The following is a 23,323-nucleotide window of genomic DNA, read 5'->3' on the forward strand; positions in this document are numbered from 1 at the left end:
TTTTAAGGAAGGAACCTCCATACTGTTCTCCATAGTGGCTGTATTCACATTCCCACCAGCAGTGCAAGAGTGTTCCCTTTTCTCCACACCCTCTCCAGCATTTATTGTTTCTAGATTTTTTGACGATGGCCATTCTGACGTGTGTGAGATGATATCTCATTGTAGTTTTGATTTGCATTTCTCTAATGATTAATGATGTTGAGCATTCTTTCATGTGTTTGATGGCAGTCTGTATATCTTCTTTGGAGAAATGTCTATTTAGGTCTTCTGCCCATTTTTGGATTGGGTTGTTTGTTTTTTTTGTTATTGAGCTGCATGAGCTGCTTGTAAATTTTGGAGATTAATCCTTTGTCAGTTGCCTCATTTGCAAATATTTTCTCCCATTCTGAGGGTTGTCTTTTGGTCTTGTTTATGGTTTCCTTTGCTGTGCAAAAGCTTTGAAGTTTCATTAGGTCCCATTTGTTTATTTTTGTTTTTATTTCCATTTCTCTAGGAGGTGGGTCGGAAAGGATCTTGCTGTGATTTATGTCATAGAGTGTTCTGCCTATGTTTTCCTCTAAGAGTTTGATAGTTTCTGGCCTTACATTTAGGTCTTTAATCCATTTTGAGCTTATTTTTGTGTATGGTGTTAGGGAGTGATCTAATCTCATACTTTTACATGTAGCTGTCCAGTTTTCCCAGCACCACTTATTGAAGAGGCTGTCCTTTCTCCACTGTACATTCCTCAATGCATCATTTTAATGACCACATACTATTTCTTTGTATTGCTATATTATAATTAATTGAGTTTATTCCTATTGTCATGCATTTTTACTAAATTTTTTGCTTTCATTAAAAATGCTGTGAGTATCTATGTAACTAAAACATGATTTTCTCCCCTTAGGATAAATCCATTGACCTGAAAACTTTTAAAACTTTTGACTTATATTACCAAGTTGCCCTTTAGAAAGTTTCCACCAATTTTATATTCTCATCACAGTGCATAAGACTTCCAGTTTCCATGGTATGGCCCAAAATTGAACACAAAACCCCAGATGGAATCCAACTAACATTCACTGCAAATGTCCCTAACCATCTTAAATATCCTCACTTCCTTTTACAGTACAAAAATAGATCGCAAGCACAAATATTCTCCAAGTTCCCTAACAAAGACAAAAACATAGAAGGGTAGTGTTGGAAATGACCTTGGAATTTATCTAGTCCAACAAGCTCATTTTCATATGAGAATACAAAAGCCCAAAGAGGAGAAATATCAAAGCGGACAGATTCCCAACAAAAACCAAACCAGAAAATCATATGTAGAAAAAAAAAGCTGCAAAGAAACAAAAAAAAATGTATTTTTGGCAGTTACATCTGGGGAGTGAGACCATGGGAGATTTTTCTTCTTTTCACTTTTTCAAGTTGTCTAAATATTCAATAAGGAGCATATATTTCTTGTACAGTCAAGAAAAATTATTTTATATAAAAGAAGGGAGGTGGCGCCAGCCCTGGTGGCGCAGTGGTTGACAGTCTGCCTGCCGATGCAGGGGACACGGGTTCGTGCCCCGGTCCGGGAGGATCCTGCATGCCGCGGAGCAGCTGGGCCCGTGAGCCATGGCCGCTGAGCTTTGCGCGTCCGGAGCCTGTGCTCCGCGGTGGGAGAGGCCACGGCAGTGAGAGGCCCGCGTACCGCAAAGAAAAAAAAAATTAAAAAAAATAAAAGAAGGGAAAAAATAGAGAGGAGAAGTTGGATCATAAATTGCCTATTATAGTCATTTAATGTGTGCCTAAGATCATAGTGTGAAGGGTCTACAAAACAGGGGAAGAGGTGGCTTGATAAGTTTAAGAATTTGGAAGAGGATGAGTACTCTAGAAGAATGAAGTCCAAGAATTCAGAGACCCAAACAAGCAGAGCCTGATGAAGCGCCTATTAGAAGGCTCCAGTCTGTAAGTTTGTTGAGTTGTGTCTGGAATAGACCCTGGAGATCTCCGGGTGAAGAAACAGAGGACAGGATTTTTAGTGGTATTTACTTGTGAGCAGTTTGGAAATCTTGTCTCTGTCCCTGTTGGGATGAGATGGGGTTGCGATGCTATGAGCTGTAGGAGCATCATGGGGTGTAAATGTTTAGGAATCACCATCATGGTGCCTGTGATTTCCTCTCCCCCAAGACCTGAACCTTCCTTGTCATCTGTCTACGTAAGAGCTAGAGTCATGGAAACCAGTTTCAGCGTCTTGTCTTAATTAGACATTTCACGTGTCTTGCTATGGCTGTGATGGTATTAGCTGAATGAATCGCAGAATCACGAACCATTACAGTTGTCAGAACAGAGATAAAATCTTGTCTCCCAAAAGTCTCTAAGCTAATAACTGGTGGGGTCTGATAGATTTGACAGGTTTAACAAATAAAAATATGAGACACAATTAAATTTGGATTTTTAGATAAGCAGTGACAGTGTTTAGTATAAGTATGTTTCATGCAATATCTACCGGACAGCCCGTATTTCAGCAGGCAATCCTAGGGGTCCATGATGAAAACCCATCTCCCGGTGACCATTCTGATTGACTGAAGACTGTACAGTGCTTTTCTGCACAGCAAGTTGGTCTGATTTCCAGAATGACCTTACATATGAGAGGCTATAGAGCTTAGTGGTTACCAAGGTACAGTTGGCCCTTGGGCATAGTTTTTTCATCTGTATAATAGAGTTACAAAGAGCACCTACTTCACATAGTTGTAAGCATTAAATGAATTATTACAAATAAAACATATAGATAGATACTTGTTATGGTCAAATATCAAGCCAAAAGCACTGTGAACCAGATACCTTTATCTGAATGGTCTGCAGTGACCTCTCGAACTTGTCTCTGACCCACTCTGCTGGTATAAAATCGTCCATAGTCCCCCTCCCGTTACCTCCAGCTCGATGCTGAGAAAACAAAAAGTTCCCTCATCTGCAACAGAAAGGATAGCCTTGCTTTTGATAAGGCAATACGGATTCTCATTAACCGTTATAGCCATATATAACCAAAGTATTCACTCATGATAGAATCTTTATCTCAGAAAGAATCATTATCTCAGAATTATTACATTGTAAATATTAAAAGAAAGATCAACACTACAGACTCCCTGCAGTGACCACTGGGGCATTCGCAGCAAATGGCCTTCCTTAGATTATCTAGTCTAGAAGTTCATATCAAGCTAACCATCAGAATCACCTGAGGAAATTTTTTTAAGATCTTTTTTTATTTTGAAAATATTTCAAATATTCAGCAAAGCTGAAAGAATTTTATAGTGAACACTCGTAAACCCACTGCCTAGATTCTGCCATTAACATTTACAATAACTGTTTTATCACGTATCTTTCCCTTTATCCACCCCTTTATCCATCCATCAATACATCTTTTTTTCCTAACATATTTCAAAGTCAATTGCCAATATCTGTATACTTTCCCTGGGGAACTTTCTAAAACTATAAATTCCAAGGCCTCAACCCCAGAGGTTCAGAGATCTGCTGATTCAGCAACTTTTCAACCTCCCCAGGTGATTCTGAAGCACAGTCAAGTTTGGGAACGTATCAGTCAGAAGAAGCTAAGTTATGCTGTAGTAAGAAGCATAACTAAAAATCTCTGTGATGTAGAACAACAAAGATGTTTCTTCTTTTTCTTCTTCCTCCTCCACCTCCGCCTCGTCTTCCTTTTCTGGACTAATGCTATATGTTTGTCAACAGTTGACTGGGCTTCACTCTGGTAACCATTCTGATGGAGCCCCCACTATCCAAAATATTACTAGTTTCATGGCAAAGAGACACAGAAAACCATGCATTGCCTATAAGAACCTCTGCCTAAATATGACACACATCCACCTCTGCCCCCAGTTCATTGGCCAAAGCAAGTCACTTGGGGACTTTTAAGTTTAAAAGGTGTGGATGAATAATATTTCCTCGGGGAGAAGCACTATTGAAGAGAATCTGGAATATTTAGGAAATGTAATATAAAATAGCACAGGAAAACACTAATTTAATCCAGACTCTGATTTACAGACAAGGAAGCTATAGCATCTGAGGAGACAGAGTGACTCTCCCAAGATCTTTCGGCTAGTTCAAACCAGGAATGGTCTAGAACCAAGGTCTCCTAACTCCCAGTGTTAGGAGGCTACCTCCCTGAAGCTCCCAGATTATTCACCATCCATTCATTCAGTCATTTATTCATTGATTGATCTGATAACTATTGCGTGCCTACTATACACCACGTACCAATAAATAAGGCACAGTCCCTGCTATCAAGAAGTTCCCAGTCCCGTGTGAAATTCTTCCACATAACCTTCAGCTGACCCTATCACTGGCATTCTTCATCCTATTCAGCAAATAACCTGAAGCAGCAGTGCATTTCAGAACGAATAGAGATACTGTCTTTGAGGATAAAGATCTATTTTTCGTAACTGTTTCTGGTCAGAGAGAGCCAATTCCCAGCAACCCTGCTGAAACTCTGCATGGTGACACAGCTCATCCAAGACACAGGATATTTAAAGTGACTCACGGGCCCACAGTGCTTGAGGATCACTCCTAGGGCACAGTCGTTTCATGATGTGATGGCAGAATAGCTTTTCTCTTAAAGGAATCATTCAGTTACAAAAACCCGAACCCGATCTTGAAGCCCATTTTCATTCAGACAGAAAGAAATATTTCAAGAGGTAGAAATCTGATAGATTTTTAAACAACACTGAGGACTATCTAAAAATAGGATAGTTTGATTTACAGAAGATTTGATACCTTCACAGGCTGTGACTGTGAAGGCTGTCTTTAAAGATGTTAAAATAGTACCACAATATAAAATGATGTATCTAATCTTTGTAAAAGCACAGAATGTTAGAGCTGGGAGGACTTCTAGGCAGCACTAACACAAGCTGCCTCATTTTACAGACAATAATCACGATGTTTATTGAGTATTTCACCGTGCCAGCTACCGTTCCAAGCAATTTATGTGCATTATCACATTTTGTCCTCACAACCAATAGGCATTTTGATCACCTCTGTTTTGTAATTGAAGAGGTTGAAGCTCAGAGAGGATAAGTGACTCCATTAAAGTCATCTCACCAGATAAAGGTCTGGGGTGTGAACCTAGAACTCGATTCCTTTGGTCCAGGGTTCCTTTAATGGGAAAAGGAATATAGTTGTCACTCTTGTGGGGCCATAAGGCTCCTAGACATTGACTCTATTCAACAATTGCCTGTGATACTTCGCAAGGTTCTGTGGGGAGACCAACATAAATAAAGCAGTTTCTACTCTCTGTGAGTTTCTGCCTGGCAAAGGAAGGGAGAGAAAATGGGCAAATTGTGTGTCTGGAAATCAAGGGAAAAGAGAATTTTAAGATGTTTATCAGTGGTGTTAAATGCTACTAAAGAGTCAAAGACAGTAAAGACTAGAAGAAGGTCATTGAATAAGATGACAATTATGCAATCACTGTCGAACTTTAAAGATCAATTTCAGAGAGTGATGAGGGTAGGAGGTAGCTTGCAAGAGGCTAAGGAGTCAATAAAAGAGGAGGAAATGGAAATGGGCAGTTTCAGGCTACCGGAAAAAAGCGAAAGAATGTAAAGATAACTAGAGGATACAGACAACGGTGGAAATATTTTCATTTGGATGGGGAAGAGCTAAGCATGTTGTTTACAGAAGAGATGGTGCCAACAGAGAGGAATGAATTTAATGTGGACTAGAAAGAGAGGATCAAGTTTTTGGAGCAGGCAGGAAGAAAGGATCCAGTCACCATTAAAGTATTTACTATTTCAGTCACTATTATAATGTAGACAACTTATAAACACAGTAGACAACTGTATTTGAGGCAGTATGTTGGGCACTGTGGTAAGCAAAGCATACTCATATCCTGTAAAGTCTAATACGGAAGACAGACTTAAAGTAAACTACAGATGATAGATAGATAGATAGGATAGGTGATAGAGACAGTAGATGGGTAGATGATAGGTAGATATAGATGATGGTTAGATATAGATGATAGATAATTGATAGATATGATAGATGATAAGAGATAGGTGAAAGATATATACAATGGATATATAGATAATAGATGATAGATAGATAGATTGATAGACAGACAGATAGATAGTAATTATATTCTGTGAAAAATGCTATGGAGGAAAACGCTGAGGTGCTATGAGAGCCAAAGCAGAGAAGTTAGCCTTAGGCTGACTAGTTGTATAGCATCTTCCAAATGAGAGAAAGGAGAGATGGAGGACAAAGGATGAAGATACACATATTTTGAAAATGTTGAGGAAAGAAGATAATCTTCACCTTCTTAGTGAATAATAGGAAGATGTAAATGCCTGTTAAAAGTGAGAGGAATAAGAGTATGTTTGAGGATTTACGGACAATGGGGAAATATATTAGAATCCATCCTTGGACATCGAATTTGGTATCAGCAAAAGAAAATTATCTGCCAAGAAGCATTAAAAGCTATTATGAAGTTAGATAGAAACCCAGTTGGCTCGGTTTTCTGACCTTCGTATGGAATTCTTAGCTACCCAGAGTAGATGCAAATCAAGTAAATGGTGGGTTGGGCAGAGAGCAGGCTGGTGGTTCTCATCACAGGCACAATAGAATTCAAAGGGTGCAAAGGATTCAGAGTTACTTGAAAGGGCCTGGTGTCCAGCTGGTCAGGGAGGTGAGTGGAGCCCGAAGGGAATGGACCTACTTGATGAGGTCACAGTGAGAACAGAGAACAAGTTGAGAAGAAGTGAGGTCAAGAGAAAAGAGCCAGGGAGAAGAAGAAGACGCGAGCAGGGTGGGAGGACAGACCCAAGTAATGATGAACTCTCAAGTTCATCCAGATCAAAGGCGAGCTAAAAGTGGGTTAGTGATGAAGGTTATTGGTGCTAAAGAGGTTTAGAGAACAGTGAGGCTGGGGTGGGATGGGAATTAAGGCCTGCAAAGCTTTGTTGATGACATTAGAACCTGTAGAATGCTGTCCCCTCTGCTTTGCCTTAGAGAAAATAAACTTTATGAGTTTTCCAAACCAGATACATATATTTGTAAATGTACAGTCAAATGTGTGTGTGTGTGTGTGTGTGTGTGTGTGTGTGTGTGTGAGTGAGAACACACACACTAATATATATCTTAATTACCTGCAAGTGGTCTGGACGTCTCGGAGTGATGGCTAGTCCCCATACTTGTTGTTGGATTATGTTTTTTTGTTTGTTTTTTTTTGCGGTACGCGGGCCTCTCACTGTTGTGGCCTCTCCCGTTGCGGAGCACAGGCTCTGGACGCGCAGGCCCAGCGGCCATGGCTCACGGGCCCAGCTGCTCCATGGCATGTGGGATCTTCCCAGACTGGGGCACGAACCTGTGTCCCCTGCATCGGCAGGCGGACACTCAACCACTGCACCACCAGGGAAGCTCTGGATAATGTTTGATTCCAACCTTGATATGCTGGATGACACCCTGCAGATGTAACTCAGGAAGAACTAACGGGATGAGTAACCTCCTCTCGTTATAAGTAGCATTTATCAAGCACCAACTTTTTTTGGCAGAGAGATGTGACAAGGGAGATTTGGGACAAAGGGACAGATTTCAGAAACTTTTCGAATGTAGACTCAACTTTTCAAAGTAGCTTATTGACTGGTCAGGAATGGAAGATGAGGAGGAAGGAGAGCAAAGGTAGAATGAGGCAGAGAGTTGGTTCTTATTTCCCCCCATTTTACAGATGAGGAAACTAAGACTCAGAGAAGTTAAGGCTCACCCAGAACCACTGGACTAGTAAGTGGTAGAGCCAGGGGTTATTACTTGACCCATCTGTCCTGTGCCCTTCCCAGTACACCATGCTCCCCGTCCCACCGTTCTCTGCAAGACCTTTTCACGTTCCAAGTCACTTGGCTGAAGATACCAGGCTCAGCCTTCTGCTCTTCTTTTCCACACTTCCCCGGTGTTAGCAAAGGTAATCATACGTGCTTTCCCCTGCCTGAGCGAGGAGTCCCGCCCAGCGCCCCTGCAGTGGTGTTGACAGGCCTGGCTTGTAGCCCCCTTACACTGCTGTGATGCTGGGCTCACCTGTCGGCTTCCCCTTAGAGGGTGAGTTCTCTGATGGAAGACAGGGCCTCTGAATCTTTTGATTCCCAGCTCTTAGCACAATGTCTGACCCCAGTAGCTGCCCAACAGATGTTTGTCAAATGAAGAGCAGTATTAATAGGCCTCATGCTTAGTTCCAGGTTGCATCCTACAGTTAACAAGATAACAATAAAATGTCAACCAAGGACACTAGAGCCTGCTCTACACCATTACTATTCAAGACACTGTTAAGTGTAATAGAAACTTACCTCCATGCATTTGTTTGTATTTGGGATCCAGCTAATTATCAACCTGACATCAGTATTTACTTGGGCTTTCTTTCTGAGCGCAGAATGTGCTCTAACACACCAGCTTTGCCGTTTTGTTATTTTCGCCCTGAGGCCAGGCACCCTGCAAAGTCACATAGGAGGCAGGTCTGTTCCTGCAGAGCCTAACTAATGAATCCAGGAGCTGTCCCCTGAGAGGACTGCCCCAGAAGATAAAAAGCACGCTGGAAAAGGTGGCTCAGGCGGGCATGCTCAGGTGATGCACCTTGTTTCACTTCCACCTCAGAGAACACCAGGTACCAAGGAGAATGCGCGAGGGAGAATCCAGCCATGGACCCTGGGCTCCCAAATCTCCTGCAGGCTCTTCTTCCCCTTCCTTCGGTGCAGCGTTAAGGGAAGAGATGCACTGAGCTGGACGTTCACAGTATCTACACTTCTCACAATATAGCACCTTTGGCCTCACATGGAAAAAAATTTTAATCACGTTGGTTGAGAATAAAGAATTTTCACTTTTTTTTTTTTTTTTTTTTTTTTTTTTTTTTTTTTTTGAAGGTTGACAGACCCTTTCGAAATGGAACCTCCTACCCCAGGCTGTCTGTGAATCACAGCACGCAGTATTGTGTATAGGTTTGTTCAGGGGTTGAGCCTTGAGTAGTGATACAGGAAAAATCAGTGAGATGACAGTAAATGTGACAGCTACTCATCTCTGTCAGCAGTCTCGTCACCAGAGAACACAGCCCACTTGTTCAGATATGTGGCACCTCGAAAGAGTTTTTCCCATGTAACAAATTATCCCAGAAGGATTTCAAGGCTCCATTGCTTTTCATTTAAAAGTCATAAGTGAAGGCCTCAAAGAAATGTCAGAGACAGTGTATGAAAATTCATACATCTCCTAGCAGTTTTTGTGCCTTCACGGCAGTGATAATAATCACTTTGTTCTTGGGTTTGGAGCCGTGGGAAGAATCAAACCATTGTGTAGATTACTTAAAATTCCGCTGTGCCTGCACCGTTTGCCCAAGAATGTTAAGGATTTGCAGCTGTCGCTCCCTCAAAAGGTTTCTAACTGGGGCAGTGGCTGCCGTTTCACACACAGCTGTGGTTAATTTGAGCTGAAGATTTTTAATTGCCTTTGTGTTGAGATGTATTAAATAACATTTTAGAGGAGCAAAAACTGTAATAGTCATATTAGTAGGTTGCTGAAGGAAGAAAATAATTGGAACGCAGCATTTTTGCCCTGTAAGCCAAGTCTGAAAATATCTTTCCCATGTGACTGGTTTCCAGCCATCCCAGCAAAAGAGTTTCTAGGTAAATCCAGCCACTGCAGGAGCTTAGCCCTTTGTTCCCCTTACTCCTTTATCTGGAAGCCCTTCTCCCCTGAGTGGCCTTCGCTTGTTTCCACTCTCCATTTCCATTATCTCAGGAGACAGGAGTCACAGTGCTTGGAGCAAATGTAGCATCAGCTGGCAATCGGCCGCTCCTGCTAGATGGTCTGCATTGTTTTTGCAAGCCTTTGTAACTGCTGTTTTCCTACTACATCTAGGCCATCCATGCCAATACTGTGAGGGGTCTGAACCCACCCCATTTGGCTGAGAGCAGCTGTACGGATAAGCAGAAGTCAGAAAACGTGCACCTTTCCTGGATTTCCTGCCAAGGCACAGGAGAGGGAGTGAGAGGCCCTTCTACTGATGAGGGACCACAACTAATGCCCCTTAAGAGGGGTCTTGCCAATTGTTCTGAGAAAGGAGTTTTGAATATGAAGAGAGGCCAGCCAGGAAAATTGCAGAACAAGTCGTAAATCCTCATTGCTATGTGTTTTACATTTCAGTTCAATATTTCCTTTTAACAGGGAATCCTCTAGGCATTAAGAAGCACCTACAGTGTACAGGTGCTGTGCTATAGGCACTGTGGGGCAGAAAGTCGAGTGGGAGACCTAGACCAAGCATAAGACAAGGCCAAGGGCACCCAAGCCCTGGTTACATCACTCACCCCAAGGGAGGTGAGGGGGGCAAGCTGATGCCAGAAGGGGACAGCACTGGGTCCAGGCCTAAGGGATAAAGAGGACCTTGATAGTTAGAGGGGGAAGCAAAAGCCTTCCAGGCTGAGGACCCGAGAATAGCAAAAGCACATTGGAAAAGCATATCTTGATGTCTATGGTTCCTTTTATATAATTTTCTCAGAATGACATAGTTATAGACAGATTTAGTGGTTGCCAGAGGTTAAGGATGGAGGGGTTGTGTGTAGGAGAGAAGTGGGTGTGGCTATAAAAGGAAAACATGAGGGATTCTTGTGGTGATGGAAATGTTCTCTATCTTCATGGCATCAATGCTAATATTCTGGTTGTGATATTATGCTGTAGTTTTGCAAGATGTCACCAGAAGGGAAAATTGGTAAAGGATACATGGGATCTCTCTATATTATTCTTACGAATGTGAATCTGTAATTATCTCAAAGTAAAGTTTTTTTTAAAAAGTATGTCTTGAGGAAGGGAGAGTCTACAGTTGGACATAACAATGTTGGGTGAGGATAAGAAATGAAGAAAAATGTCGGAGAGGTTGGATGGAACTAGATTCTAGAAGCTAGAAATGCCACTCTAAGGAGTTGGGATTTCATTCTGTGAGGAATGGCAAGCCACTGAATGCTCTGAGCTGGGCGGTGACATGCTTTTCGGGCACATCATCCTGCTAGCAGGTCTGCTGGACCTCAAAGCCTCACCCATTGCCCAACGCAGAGGCAGGATGGCTGCTGTACACCGAGAGCATAAGGACCTGAACCATGGAGGTGAATCTGGGCCCAGCAGCCACGAGAGGTGGGAACACCTCTGAGAGCCAGAGTCCAGGCTTCGAATCCTAGACTGCTACTTACTTGCTCTTGCCACCTAAGGCAGCTAACTTCTCAGTGCCTCCGCTTCCCCATCTGTAAAATGGGAATAATACCAGTGTCTGCCTCTCTTAAGATCATTTAAAATTAATATACACAAAATGCTTAGAGCAGTGACCAGTACAGTAAGCACTTGGCAAAGGTTAGCTATTATTATTTTCAAGATGTAAAAGCTTACAACTTAGCACCTAGTTGAACTTAGGGAGGGGCAAGGAAAGAGTCGAGATGTAATGTTCATCAAAGGACGATGGGAGATCATCAGTAATAATAGCTAGAAAACAACAGAAAAATTCATATTGAGGGACATTCTATAAAATGACTAGTTATAATCTTCAAAAGTGTCAGGGAAACACGGAGGAACCGTTCCTTCGGGAAGAAGGACCAAAAGGACATGACAACCAAAGGCAGCACGTGATTCTGAACTTGATCCATCGGCTTCAGAAGACATTATTGAGATGACTGGGACAACACCACTGAAATGTGAATGGGGTCTGAAGATGGAGTTATTTAGGAGGATGTGTTTGGTTCCTTGTCCGGAGGAAATGGCATTAAAATGTTCTGTAGCCATGAGGCATCAGGTTGGCCGCTGATTCTCAAATGTTTCAGAAAGTTCTTTGTATTCATACCTCTTCTGTAGGTCTGTGTTTGAAAATGAAGACAAATTTTTTCTTGAAATATAGTTGATTTACAATGTTGTGCTAGCTTCAGGTGTACAGCACAGTGATTCAGTTATATATTTATCTTCTCTTTTTCAGATTCTTTTCTCTTATAGGTTATTATAAAATATTGAGTATAGTTCCTTGTGCTATACAGTAGGTCCTTGTGGGTTATCTGTTTTATATATAGTAGTGTGTATATGTTAATCCCCAACTCCTAATTTATCCCCCTCCTCTTGCCACTTTGGTAACCATAAATTTAAAAACAATTTATTTTAAAAGTAATGGCTAGCAGGCTTCCCAGGTGGCGCAGTGGTTGAGAGTCCACCTGCCGATGCAGGGGACACGGGTCTGTGCCCCGGTCCGGGAAGATCCCACATGTTGCGGAGCGGCTAGGCCCGTGAGCCATGGCCGCTGAGCCTGCGTGTCCGGAGCCTGTGCTCCGCAAGGGGAGAGGCCACAACAGTGAGAGGCCCGCGTACTGCAAAAAAAAAAAAAGTAATGGCTAGCATTTGTTGAACATTCACAGTGTATCAGGCAATGTGGTCCGTGCTTTGCATATGAGCGGATTCAGTGCCCCAGGAAACTTCTCTGACATGCATGTCTACCAAATTGGGATTGTGGACCCCTACTCTGCCCCCTGTAACAGCTGGAACTCCTCCCCACTACACCACCTATAGTGACTGCTGTGTTTTGTCTACAACACCATCTGCCATCCATGGACAATAAGCTTGTTGAGGGCAAGATCTGTGTCCCATTCTCCACTGTATCCACAGCTCTGGACATGCTCCCGGTAAATCATCACTGTTCAGTCCATGCTGGTGGATGAAGCACTGAGGCCTGCTCACCATGGTGACTATAGCCCAAAATGAGGCACCAGATTTGGGATGGATGTCTGATACACGACTTCTTTTCTAGGTGGCCCAGGCTCTGGCAAAGGCACACAGTGTGAAAAGCTGGTGGAAAAATATGGATTTACACATCTCTCGACTGGCAAGCTCCTGCGGAATGAGCTGTCATCAGAATCTGAAAGAAGCAAATTGATCAGAAACATCATGGAACGTGGAGAGCTGGTGCCCTCAGTAAGCAACAGCTGCCTTCTCTGGCTGGGGAGAGATTTGGGAGTGTTGCAATTAATCTAAGCTTCTGAAACAAAGAAACCCAAAAACGACAATAGCTGTTTTTCATTTCTTTCTTATGTAACAGTCCAGAGGTAGGCAGGAGGTGGGCAGCAGAGACCCATCTGCCAGACCAAGTTGTCCAGGCCCAGGTTCCTTCGGTCTTGTTGCTCTGCCAGCCCCTTCAATGTTACCCTGTTTCATATTTTCTTCTAATATGGGTCCCTGCTTTAGAGTTAAAATCTTCAAAGCAGAAGTGAGCTTGGTGCAGCAGAACTTAGAATTAGAACCTACTGGAAAATAAAACACAACATTTTGGTATAATGACATTAGCTTGAAATTTGGTATCTTCCCTGTGTGGCTGAAGTAAAGAATATCCCTTTTGGGCCTCCCTGGTGGTGCAGTGGTTGAGAGTCCTCCTGCCGATGCAGGGGACACAGGTTCGTGCCTCGGTCCGGGAAGATCCCACATGCCGCAGAGCGGCTGGGCCCGTGAGCCATGGCCGCTGAGCCTGCGCGTCTGGAGCCTGTGCTCCACAACGGGAGAGACCACAACAGTGAGAGGCCCATGTACCGCAAAAAAAAAAAAAAAAAAATATATATATATATATATATATCCCTTTTATTTACCTTTTTTTGTTTGTTTTCAAGTCACTGTCCGTCTCTGAGAAGATAGATGCCACTGGTATCAAAAAACATTCATCCCTTCCAGACTAGGTCCCACACTAGGCTCTGTATTCAGGGCTCCTACAATGCAGCCCCTATTAGTTAACAGAGATTTATGCTTCCTCTTCAACCAGCTACAGTCTGTTTCCCACCTGGAAGCCAGAATGGTCCTCATGAAAGGAAACAGACCATTGCAGATGACTCTCAGTGGGCCTCCTTCTGCCCACTCTTTTCCCCATACAGTTTACTCTTTTCACAGCAGCCAGAGTGATTTCTCGAAAACGTTTATCCCCTTCCCCAGAAGCTTCCAACAGCTCCTCACCACACTTAGAATGAAATCCAGAGTCCTTCCCGTGGCTCTGGACTCCAGCTTGCTCTCTGACGCTGTTTCCCCACTACTCTCAGGTTTACTCTCAGCCAACCAGTCACTTCCTCATTGTTCCTCCCACAGGCCAGGCTGTTCCTGCCTCAGGGCCTTTGCACTTGCTCTTTCCTTAGCCAGAGCCCTCTTCCTTCATATATGCATATAGTTTGCTCCTTTACTTCATCCAGATCTCTACTTAAATATCACAATTTATCAAAGAGACCCTTGCTGAGCACCTCATCTAAAACAGCACCTGTAACATTCTGCTTCTTCTGTCCTGCTTTAATTTTGCTCCTAGTAGTTCTCTCTAGCTGATTATTTCTATATATTTACTTGTTCATCTATTATCTGTCTTTTTCACTAAAATGTAAGCTTCATGCAGATTTAATTCATTATTATCTAGGGATAGTTTCTGACCGCCCTTATGATGGCTGCATTCCCCAAGTCCCTGCCAAAAGTCAGAGGATGCCTGGGACCCAGAGAACACAAGGAATTCCCCCCAGTTTGGGCAGTTTCCTACATCCATTCCTAAGCTTCCATGTATCCCTCCTTCCTTATTTTCCATAAGCGCAAGTTAAACCAAATTTTTTAACAAAGTGATATTGCTAGAAAGTGCTACTTCATATCTACTGAAAGTCTCCTCAAGGCGGTGCGTGTCAAATTTTATAAAATAGTTACTGGAACAAATCAACTGTGAAGCACATTTTATACTGTGTTTTGTCTAGTTTTAAACTGGCATTAGGCCTAATTCAAGGCGTGCTCCTGTATGAAATATAGCACTATATTTCACCTAACCTAAGATGTCATTATTTTTAGACACCTCAGTAAAATATAACCAATAAAAATATACTGGTAAGAAAAAAACACTATTAAACTATGACCCAGTACTGACTGTAAGGTACCTACCAATTCCATAAACATTAAAATGGGGGGAGGGTGAGATTTGGGGGTGATGAAATACAGTATATAGCTGCCTGCTGTTAATCTTTTTTAAACTAATTTTTATTGGAGTATAGTTGCTTTACGCTGCTGTGTTAGTTTCTGCTGTACAGCAAAGTGAATCAGTTATAAGTATACATATATCCCCTCTTTTTTAGATTTCCTTCCCACTTAGGTCACCACAGAGCGTTGAGTAGAGTTCCCTGTGCTATACAGTGGGTTCTCATTAGTGATCTCTTTTATACATATTAGTGTATATATGTCAGTCCCAGTCTCCCAATTCATCCCACTCCCGTCCCCTTCCCTCCTTGGTATCCATAAGTTTGTTCTCAACATCTTACTGTTATCTCTCTCCCTGCCGTGATGGGATGGCTCGGGAGAACTGTGCTGACTCCAGTGTTGTTCTGTGGAAGAGCTCGGGTCCTGACTGCTCTCCCTCTGCTCCAGGGCATCATTCTGGAGCTCCTGAAGGAGGCCATGGTGGCCAACCTCAGAAACACCAAGGGTTTCCTGATTGATGGCTATCCTCAGGAAGTGAAGCAAGGGGAAGAGTTCGGACGTAGGGTGAGTGTTGTTATGGGGATCATAGCAGAAGAAAAGTAGGGGACATCATCGAGGCCGGGGGATAAGTTCGAAGTCGATGCCTTCCTCAATTACATTAAATAAAACTTCCTATGACAAATGGCAGAAACTCAGCATGCATGCCAAAAAAAGGGTGGAGGGTGAGAACGCTGGTGGTGGATTTATGGGTTCAAGTAACTAAAACTTCCAAGAGCAGTTCACACTTGGTTGGATCCATGTATTCAAATTCGTTCATCAGTGATCTGACGTTCTCCATCTCTTGGATATTCTCTCTTTGCGTCGGCCTCATTTTCTTCCTGTTACAGGCTTATATTCTACCATCTAAGTGATCTCACAGAAAAGTGTTTCTATTCTCCAGCAAAACACCCAGGGTTTTGTTTCAGTATCCTGGATTATCAGGTCCTGGGCTCATCATTGAACCAATCACTGTGGATATCCAGGAATGTCCTGATCCAGCCTGGAGGACCAGGGCAAGGATGGGAAGAAAGGAGGGAGAATGGGCACCACACCTGAACCATGAAAAGAAAGGAAAGGGAATTACCCAAAGAAAAATAGGATGCCCTTAGAAGAAGGCAAGGAGAAAGGTTGCTGGACAGGCAGAATCAGATATATGTACCCCTATGACCATCCCAGAATCAGATATATGTCCCACCCTCTTCACTAGGAGGCCACTCACAGGGGAACAGCAGGAAGTAAAAAAATATTGTTCCTATCATTTATTGAGCCTACTCTGGGCTAAGTCCTGGGCTACACACTTTACACACATTATCTCTAATTTTACAAAGTCCAAGCAAGAGGGAAACAATTGTCCCCATTTATTAAACAAAGATTCCAGAGCCTACAAGAATTAGTATTTATACAGAGATCTCTTTAGACTAGTTTTAAAAACATTTTTATATATGTTATTTCATTTGATATATTTTTAATAACCTTTTAGAGAGAGAGAGCAGGTATTTTCTTCATGGTAAAGGTGATGAGTTAAGCCCAGAGAGGTTACATGACTTGCCCACAGCCCCACAGCTAGTAAGTGCCAACTCACTGGTAAGTGACAACTACTGGTAGGACTAAGATTTGGGGGGGCCTATCTCCATCCATCTCTAACACTGCAACGTCGATTAGGGGTAATGGTACTTGTGTGTTCCCTGGGAGTTAGTTTGACCTCTTTCTGAGTCTCTGTTTTAATTAATTTCCTTAGATGGTATCTAAATACTCAAAGGACAATTGCTCACCTTCCCTTGCATTTCCTATTTGCAACCAGAGTCAGAGAAGAAATTCCCTGGCCCAGTTGCCAAGGGTGGGCCCTAACCCCCGGGACTGACTTTCTGAATCTCAACTCAGGAGCCTTTATCAACAAGATGGGGGTGGGCAGGGAGAAATGGATGTGTGTGGCAGCACCTGGGACTGTGGCAGTTCCAGGTGGTTCCTGATGGGCACTCATGTACCAGAAATCTAAACAGCCTTCTCCCACCAAACAAACCACTTTAGGAGCTCAGACTTTTACATAATTAACCACTTTTTTACAAAATGGAATTGGGAGGGTTGTTCTAGTTTTTTAAAAAATGATGGTAATATTTTATCATGTTCTGTATATTTACAGAACATAAAATTTACTATCTTAACCGATTTTAACTGTACACTTCAGTCATGTTAAGTGTATTCGTATTGTTTTGCAACCAATCTCCAGAACTCTTTTCAACTTGCAAAACTGAAACTCTACACTTATTAAACTCCCCATTTACCTGTCCCCCGCCCCCTGACAACCACTGTTCCACTTTCTGTCATTATGAATTGACTACTCTACGTACCTCACATAAGTGGAATCAGACAGATTTGTCCTTTTGTCACTAGCTTATTCATTTAGCATAATGTCCTCAAGTTTCATTCATGTTGTAGCATATGTTAAAATTTCCTTCCTTGTTAAAGATGAATAATATTTTGTTTATCCATTCATTCATTGATGGCCACTTGGGTTACTTCAACTTTTTGCCTATTGTAAATAATGGTGCTATGAATGTACACGTACAGATTGCTCTTCAAGACCCTGCTTTCAACTCTTTTGGGTATATACACAGAAGTGAAATTGCTAGATCATATGGTAATTCTATTTTTAATTTTTTGAGGAATCAATACATATGCATACATACTGCCAGCCATAGTGGCTGCACCATTTTACATTCCCACCAGCAGTGCATAATGGTTTCAGTTTCTCTACATCCTCACCAACACTTATTGTCTATTTTTTTGATAGTAACCATCCTAATGGGTGTGAAGTGGTATCTCATTGTGATTTGGGTTTGCATTTTCCTAATGATTAATGATGTTGAGCATCTTTTCATGTGCTTGTTGACCATTTGTATGTCTTTTTTGGAGAAATGCCTGTTCAAGTCTTTTGCCCATTTTTTAACCAGGTTATTTGGTTTTTGTTGTTGAATTGTAGGAGTCTGGGGTATGTTCTGGATTTTAACCCCCTATCAGATATATGATTTGCTAATATTTTCTCCCATTACATAGGTTGCCTTTTTACTCTGTTGATTGTGTCCTTTGAGTCACAGAAGTTTTTAATTTTGATATAATCCAATTTATCTATTTTTGCTTTTATTTCCTGTGCTTTTGGTATCATGTCCAAGAAATTATTATCAAATCCACTGTCATGAAGTTTTTTCCCCTGTTTTCTCTTAAGAATTTTGCAGTTTTCACTCTTACATTTAGGTCTTTAATCCATTTTGACCTAATACATCTACAGCCTCCCACAGTGACATCTTTAAAGCGCATCACTTACGCTGTCTGGAGTCAAAAAAGCTGGATGTTCACCTTGGTCATAGATTAGTGTGACCCTGGGCGTGTCACTCAACTTCAGGTTCCTTCTCTGTAAAATAGAGAAAATGATGTAGCTGCCAAATCCTATTTAGAGGGTTTTGTGAGCATCAAATGATGTAACACACATAAATGTGTTTCCTAAGCTATAAAAGGTTATAAAATATTATCTGCTTTAGGGTCACCCATTTTTCAATCACATTTCATTCAAGCCCATAAATTCCTGCTCCGTCATGCCTTTCTCCTTTGCTTATAACCCAGGATGGGTGAGTTCAGGACTCTAGATGGCCAACCAGTCTATCCCTGGCCTTTGGGTAAATATGAATTCAAATCATCCATACGATCTTCCTAAAGTAAAGCAAAACTTCCTTCCCCACTGTGGGTCCCATTCAGACAGGTTTTAGAAAGTGTCAGATAAGAGGCTTAACTAGAACTTTGGAGTGAGAAAGCGTCATCAACATGATGACTGGATAGTTTCAACCAATGCTAAAATTCATGATGCACTTCCAAAAATATACAAGTGCCCCTTTCATTTATGAACTGGCGACCTTCAAGTGAGATGTCTACGAAGACAGTCTTTTGCATTCTGCTGGAAGGAGTTTGCAAAGATCAAGCGTGATCTTGATTTGTCCCTGGGTACAGCAATTTAGAAGATTCTAATATCAGTTTGGCTTGTGTGCAAGAGAACACATCCAGCCCTCCAAAACAAGCACTGCTTTAAACCTGACCAGGACAACAAAGATGCTACAAACACGGAATGAGCCGCTGTTGATTCATTTATGCCCTGAAGGGACGCAATCATTTGTACAGCCCCGTCCAAATTACAGGCAAGCATTTCATTTGAAATTTGGCAAAGACAAATGCAGATGTATGATTTTCCCCAGATATTCAGAGTAAAAAGCCTGGCTGAGAGCACAGTGAGTGTTTTTTGTGTACCTGTCAGGCCTGCGACTCTGTTTGAAGCCCATTCAGGCCTACGGATGGTTTTCCAGCCCATAGATGCCTCACCAGCCCTTCTGTAACACAGAGACTGATGTGTGTCTGATGCTTGGGACCATCTATGGCTGAAAAAAATCCAGTTCAGTTAGTTAGGCTGATGTTTTTGCATACTATAGCTGATTGCTCTGAGAGGCAGGTCCTTTGAGGATCTGCTTGGCTACCATACACAACACCACTAAAGACCAGGTGCAAACTCATGTCCACAGCTTAGGGGTAAGTCTGTATGTGCTTTCTCTATTACCACCCTATCTTCTGTTCCCAAGCCTACTTTTCCCCCCATCGAATTAATGATCTGTGCCTTCAGTATCCAACATAGTGTGCTAAGGAAGGGAAGGTTGTCAATGTAAATAATGGTGCTATGAATGTACACGTACAGATTGCTCTTCAAGACCCTGCTTTCAACTCTTTTGGGTATATACACAGAAGTGAAATTGCTAGATCATATGGTAATTCTATTTTTAATTTTTTGAGGAATCAATACATATGCATACATACTGCCAGCCATAGTGGCTGCACCATTTTACATTCCCACCAGCAGTGCATAATGGTTTCAGTTTCTCTACATCCTCACCAACACTTATTGTCTATTTTTTTGATAGTAACCATCCTAATGGGTGTGAAGTGGTATCTCATTGTGATTTGGGTTTGCATTTTCCTAATGATTAATGATGTTGAGCATCTTTTCATGTGCTTGTTGACCATTTGTATGTCTTTTTTGGAGAAATGCCTGTTCAAGTCTTTTGCCCATTTTTTAACCAGGTTATTTGGTTTTTGTTGTTGAATTGTAGGAGTCTGGGGTATGTTCTGGATTTTAACCCCCTATCAGATATATGATTTGCTAATATTTTCTCCCATTACATAGGTTGCCTTTTTACTCTGTTGATTGTGTCCTTTGAGTCACAGAAGTTTTTAATTTTGATATAATCCAATTTATCTATTTTTGCTTTTATTTCCTGTGCTTTTGGTATCATGTCCAAGAAATTATTATCAAATCCACTGTCATGAAGTTTTTTCCCCTGTTTTCTCTTAAGAATTTTGCAGTTTTCACTCTTACATTTAGGTCTTTAATCCATTTTGACCTAATTTTTGTAAGCAGTGTAATGTAAGGGTCCAACTCTATTCTTTGCATGGAGATCACCAGTTGTCCCAACACCACTGATTGAAAAGACTGTTTTTTCCCCATTGAGTGGTCTTGGACACTTTTCAAAAATCATTTGACCGTGTATCCGAGAGTTCATTTTTGGGTTCTATATTATATTCCATTGGTCTAAGTTACTGACTTTATGCCAGTACCACACTGTTTTGATTGCTGTAGCTTTGTAATAGTTTTTAAGTCAGGAAGTAAGAAAGATGTAACACACATAAATGTGTTTCCTAAGCTATAAAAGGTTATAAAATATTATCTGCTTTAGGGTCACCCATTTTTCAATCACATTTCATTCAAGCCCATAAATTCCTGCTCCGTCATGCCTTTCTCCTTTGCTTATAACCCAGGATGGGTGAGTTCAGGACTCTAGATGGCCAACCAGTCTATCCCTGGCCTTAGTTTTTAAGTCAGGAAGTAAGAACCCTCCAACTTTGTTCTTTTTCAAGGTTGCTTTGGCTATTCAGGGTCCCTTGAGATTCCACATGAATTTTAGGGTGGATATTTCTATTTCTGCAACAACAAAAAAATGTCATTGAAACGTTGATAGGTATTGCATTAAATCTGTAGATCACTTTTGTAGTATTGACATCTTAACAATATTAAGTATTCCTCGGATTGTCTTACATTTTTGTTTATTTTGATCTTCCAGCCAGTGTCCAGGCTGTAAATAAGGTTCCTGGGGATACTCTTGAACTGAGGAACAAGGGCATCTTTCCTGCACCACCTCTGAATTAGGGCCTCTGCAAGGCCGAGGGTGAGGGGAGATCCAGAGAAGAGGAAGGGGTGGTCGGGGCCCTTTAGGGGCTCCCTGCTTATTAGAAATTGGCAGTTGTGTGAACACGCCATTAAAAGACAAGAGGGCAAAACCTTAAAAAAAAAGAAAAACACACACACACACAAGGGAGATGAGCGCTCACTGCTGCCAGTCAGTAATGTTGATTGAGGTTCAGGCTTCAAGGTGGCAGCCCCCCACCAGATTATCCCACACTTGACCTTGCCCGTGAACTTAAGGTCCGAGAGTCCTGGCAGGGTCTCTGGGACAGTCCGGAAAGGTCACAAACTTGCTTGGAAGTGCTGGGGAAAATATCCTTTTCAATGTCTTTTTTTTTGTATTGTTCTCAGTGGTAGTAGAATATTCTTTGAAACCCCCAAATGGCCAAGTGTGATAAATAAGGTGTAGGGTAAAGATAAGCATCTTTTTTGTCAACTACTGTGTGCAAACAACCACAAAATTATGATCTTTGTTCTCCTTTGGGAACTTTTTAAACTGGGTCTGAAGGCAAATATCTGAACTTAGGCCTATGGGGTCCGAACTGTTTGCAGCAGTGACAGCACTATTGCACTCATAGAGAGAGAGAGAGAGAGATGGAATATGAAGGAGGAATTGGGGTTTCTGACCACCATCCCCAGCTCCCACCCCATTTGTGAACCCCTGGTTATAGTCACTTCGTGGCACAGGCCTGTATTTAGAGCCTGGCTCTATAAGTCCAAGACAAGTCATTTGACTCTACATAGTTCAATTTCCTCTTCTATAAAATATAGGTGGAAAATAGCTACCTCCAGCCATTAAAAAAAAAAGAAAGAAAGAAAAGAAATCTTGTCATTTGCAACAACATAGATGGATTTAGAGGGTATTTTGCTAAGTGAACTGAGTCAGACAAAGACAGACAAATACCTCATGATCTACTTATATGTGGAATCTAAAACACCAAACAAACAAACCAAAACAAAAACAAACTCATAGATACAGAGAACCAACAGGTGGTTGCCAGAAGGGAGGGGGTGGGGAGTGGGCAAAATAAGTGAGGAGGATTGAGAGGTACAAACCTCCAGTTGTATAGTAAATAAGTCACGGATATAACATACAGCATAGGGAATATGGTCGGTCATATCGTAATAACTTCGTATGAGGACAGATGGTAACTAGACTCATCATGGTGATCATTTCCTAATGTATGCGAGTGTTAAAGCATTATGTAGTACACCTGAAAGGAACATAATATTGTGTGTCAACTATATTTCAGTTAAAAAAAGAAAAAATTGCTACCTCAGTGTTTGCTGGGAGGATTGGCTGAAATCCTTGAAATGTGCCTTATATATGTATAAGCCTGCGTATGATGTTCAATACATTGTTATGGTTTTTTTTCCAAAATTATGTATATTTTTTCTGATTATAGAAGTAGGAATTATATAGATATGAGACAATACAGGAAAATGTAAAACAAAGACTAACTAACCACCCAGAGATAACACTCTGATGTCTGTTCTTCCGGCCTTGGTTCTACCTATCTTCGTGCAGTTAAAATCGTACAGGATACATAACTATCTGAATAATAGCTGTTATTTTTTGAGCACTTAAAATGTGCCTGGAACTGAACTAGATGCTTTACCCGTGTCATCGTATTAATCTTTACAGTCCTATTCAGGATTGTGTTAATTGTATTAATCTTTACAGTCCTATTCAGTAGGTATTATTATCGATTATTTTCATCTCAAGGAGGGTGTGTGCTTAGCCTGACTCCCTGGTGTGAAATGGAAACGCTTTCCTGTGTGAACCCAACATTTCAGCAGCCAAGCTAAACACATGTTAACAGGAGTGAAATGCAGGGGTTTGCTCTTGCCTTTTCCTCCCAGAAGCCTCTTAGCTGAAATTCTGCCCTTAGCCTGACGACGCAGATGAGTTTCCTGGATGTGTGGATAATGACAGTGTATGGCTCTGCCTGATTGCTCTGAACTGTCTCGTCACACTGTTCAGCTATAGAATCAGTGAGTCTGTTTATAAGTGCATTCTAATCTTTGGAATGAACTCTTAGCAAAAAAAAAAAAAAAAAAAGGTTATGAGTC

The 23,323-nt window shown here is 41.6% G+C and overlaps 1 protein-coding gene across 1 annotated transcript in view; it reads left to right on the plus strand.

Annotated features, from left to right (window-relative positions):
* The window catches only part of AK5 (adenylate kinase 5), a 226,893-nt gene that overhangs the window by 183,562 nt on the left and 20,008 nt on the right, over positions 1–23,323 (plus strand). The window contains exons 11-12 of the mRNA XM_024734553.1: positions 12,770–12,933; positions 15,385–15,501. Coding sequence (XP_024590321.1) covers positions 12,770–12,933; positions 15,385–15,501 — 281 coding nt within the window. The remainder of the gene's footprint in view (positions 1–12,769; positions 12,934–15,384; positions 15,502–23,323) is intronic.

Source organism: Neophocaena asiaeorientalis, unplaced genomic scaffold (assembly GCF_003031525.2).
Source record: "Neophocaena asiaeorientalis asiaeorientalis breed wild unplaced genomic scaffold, Neophocaena_asiaeorientalis_V1.1 scaffold15, whole genome shotgun sequence".
NCBI classification, from domain to species: Eukaryota; Metazoa; Chordata; class Mammalia; order Artiodactyla; family Phocoenidae; genus Neophocaena; species Neophocaena asiaeorientalis.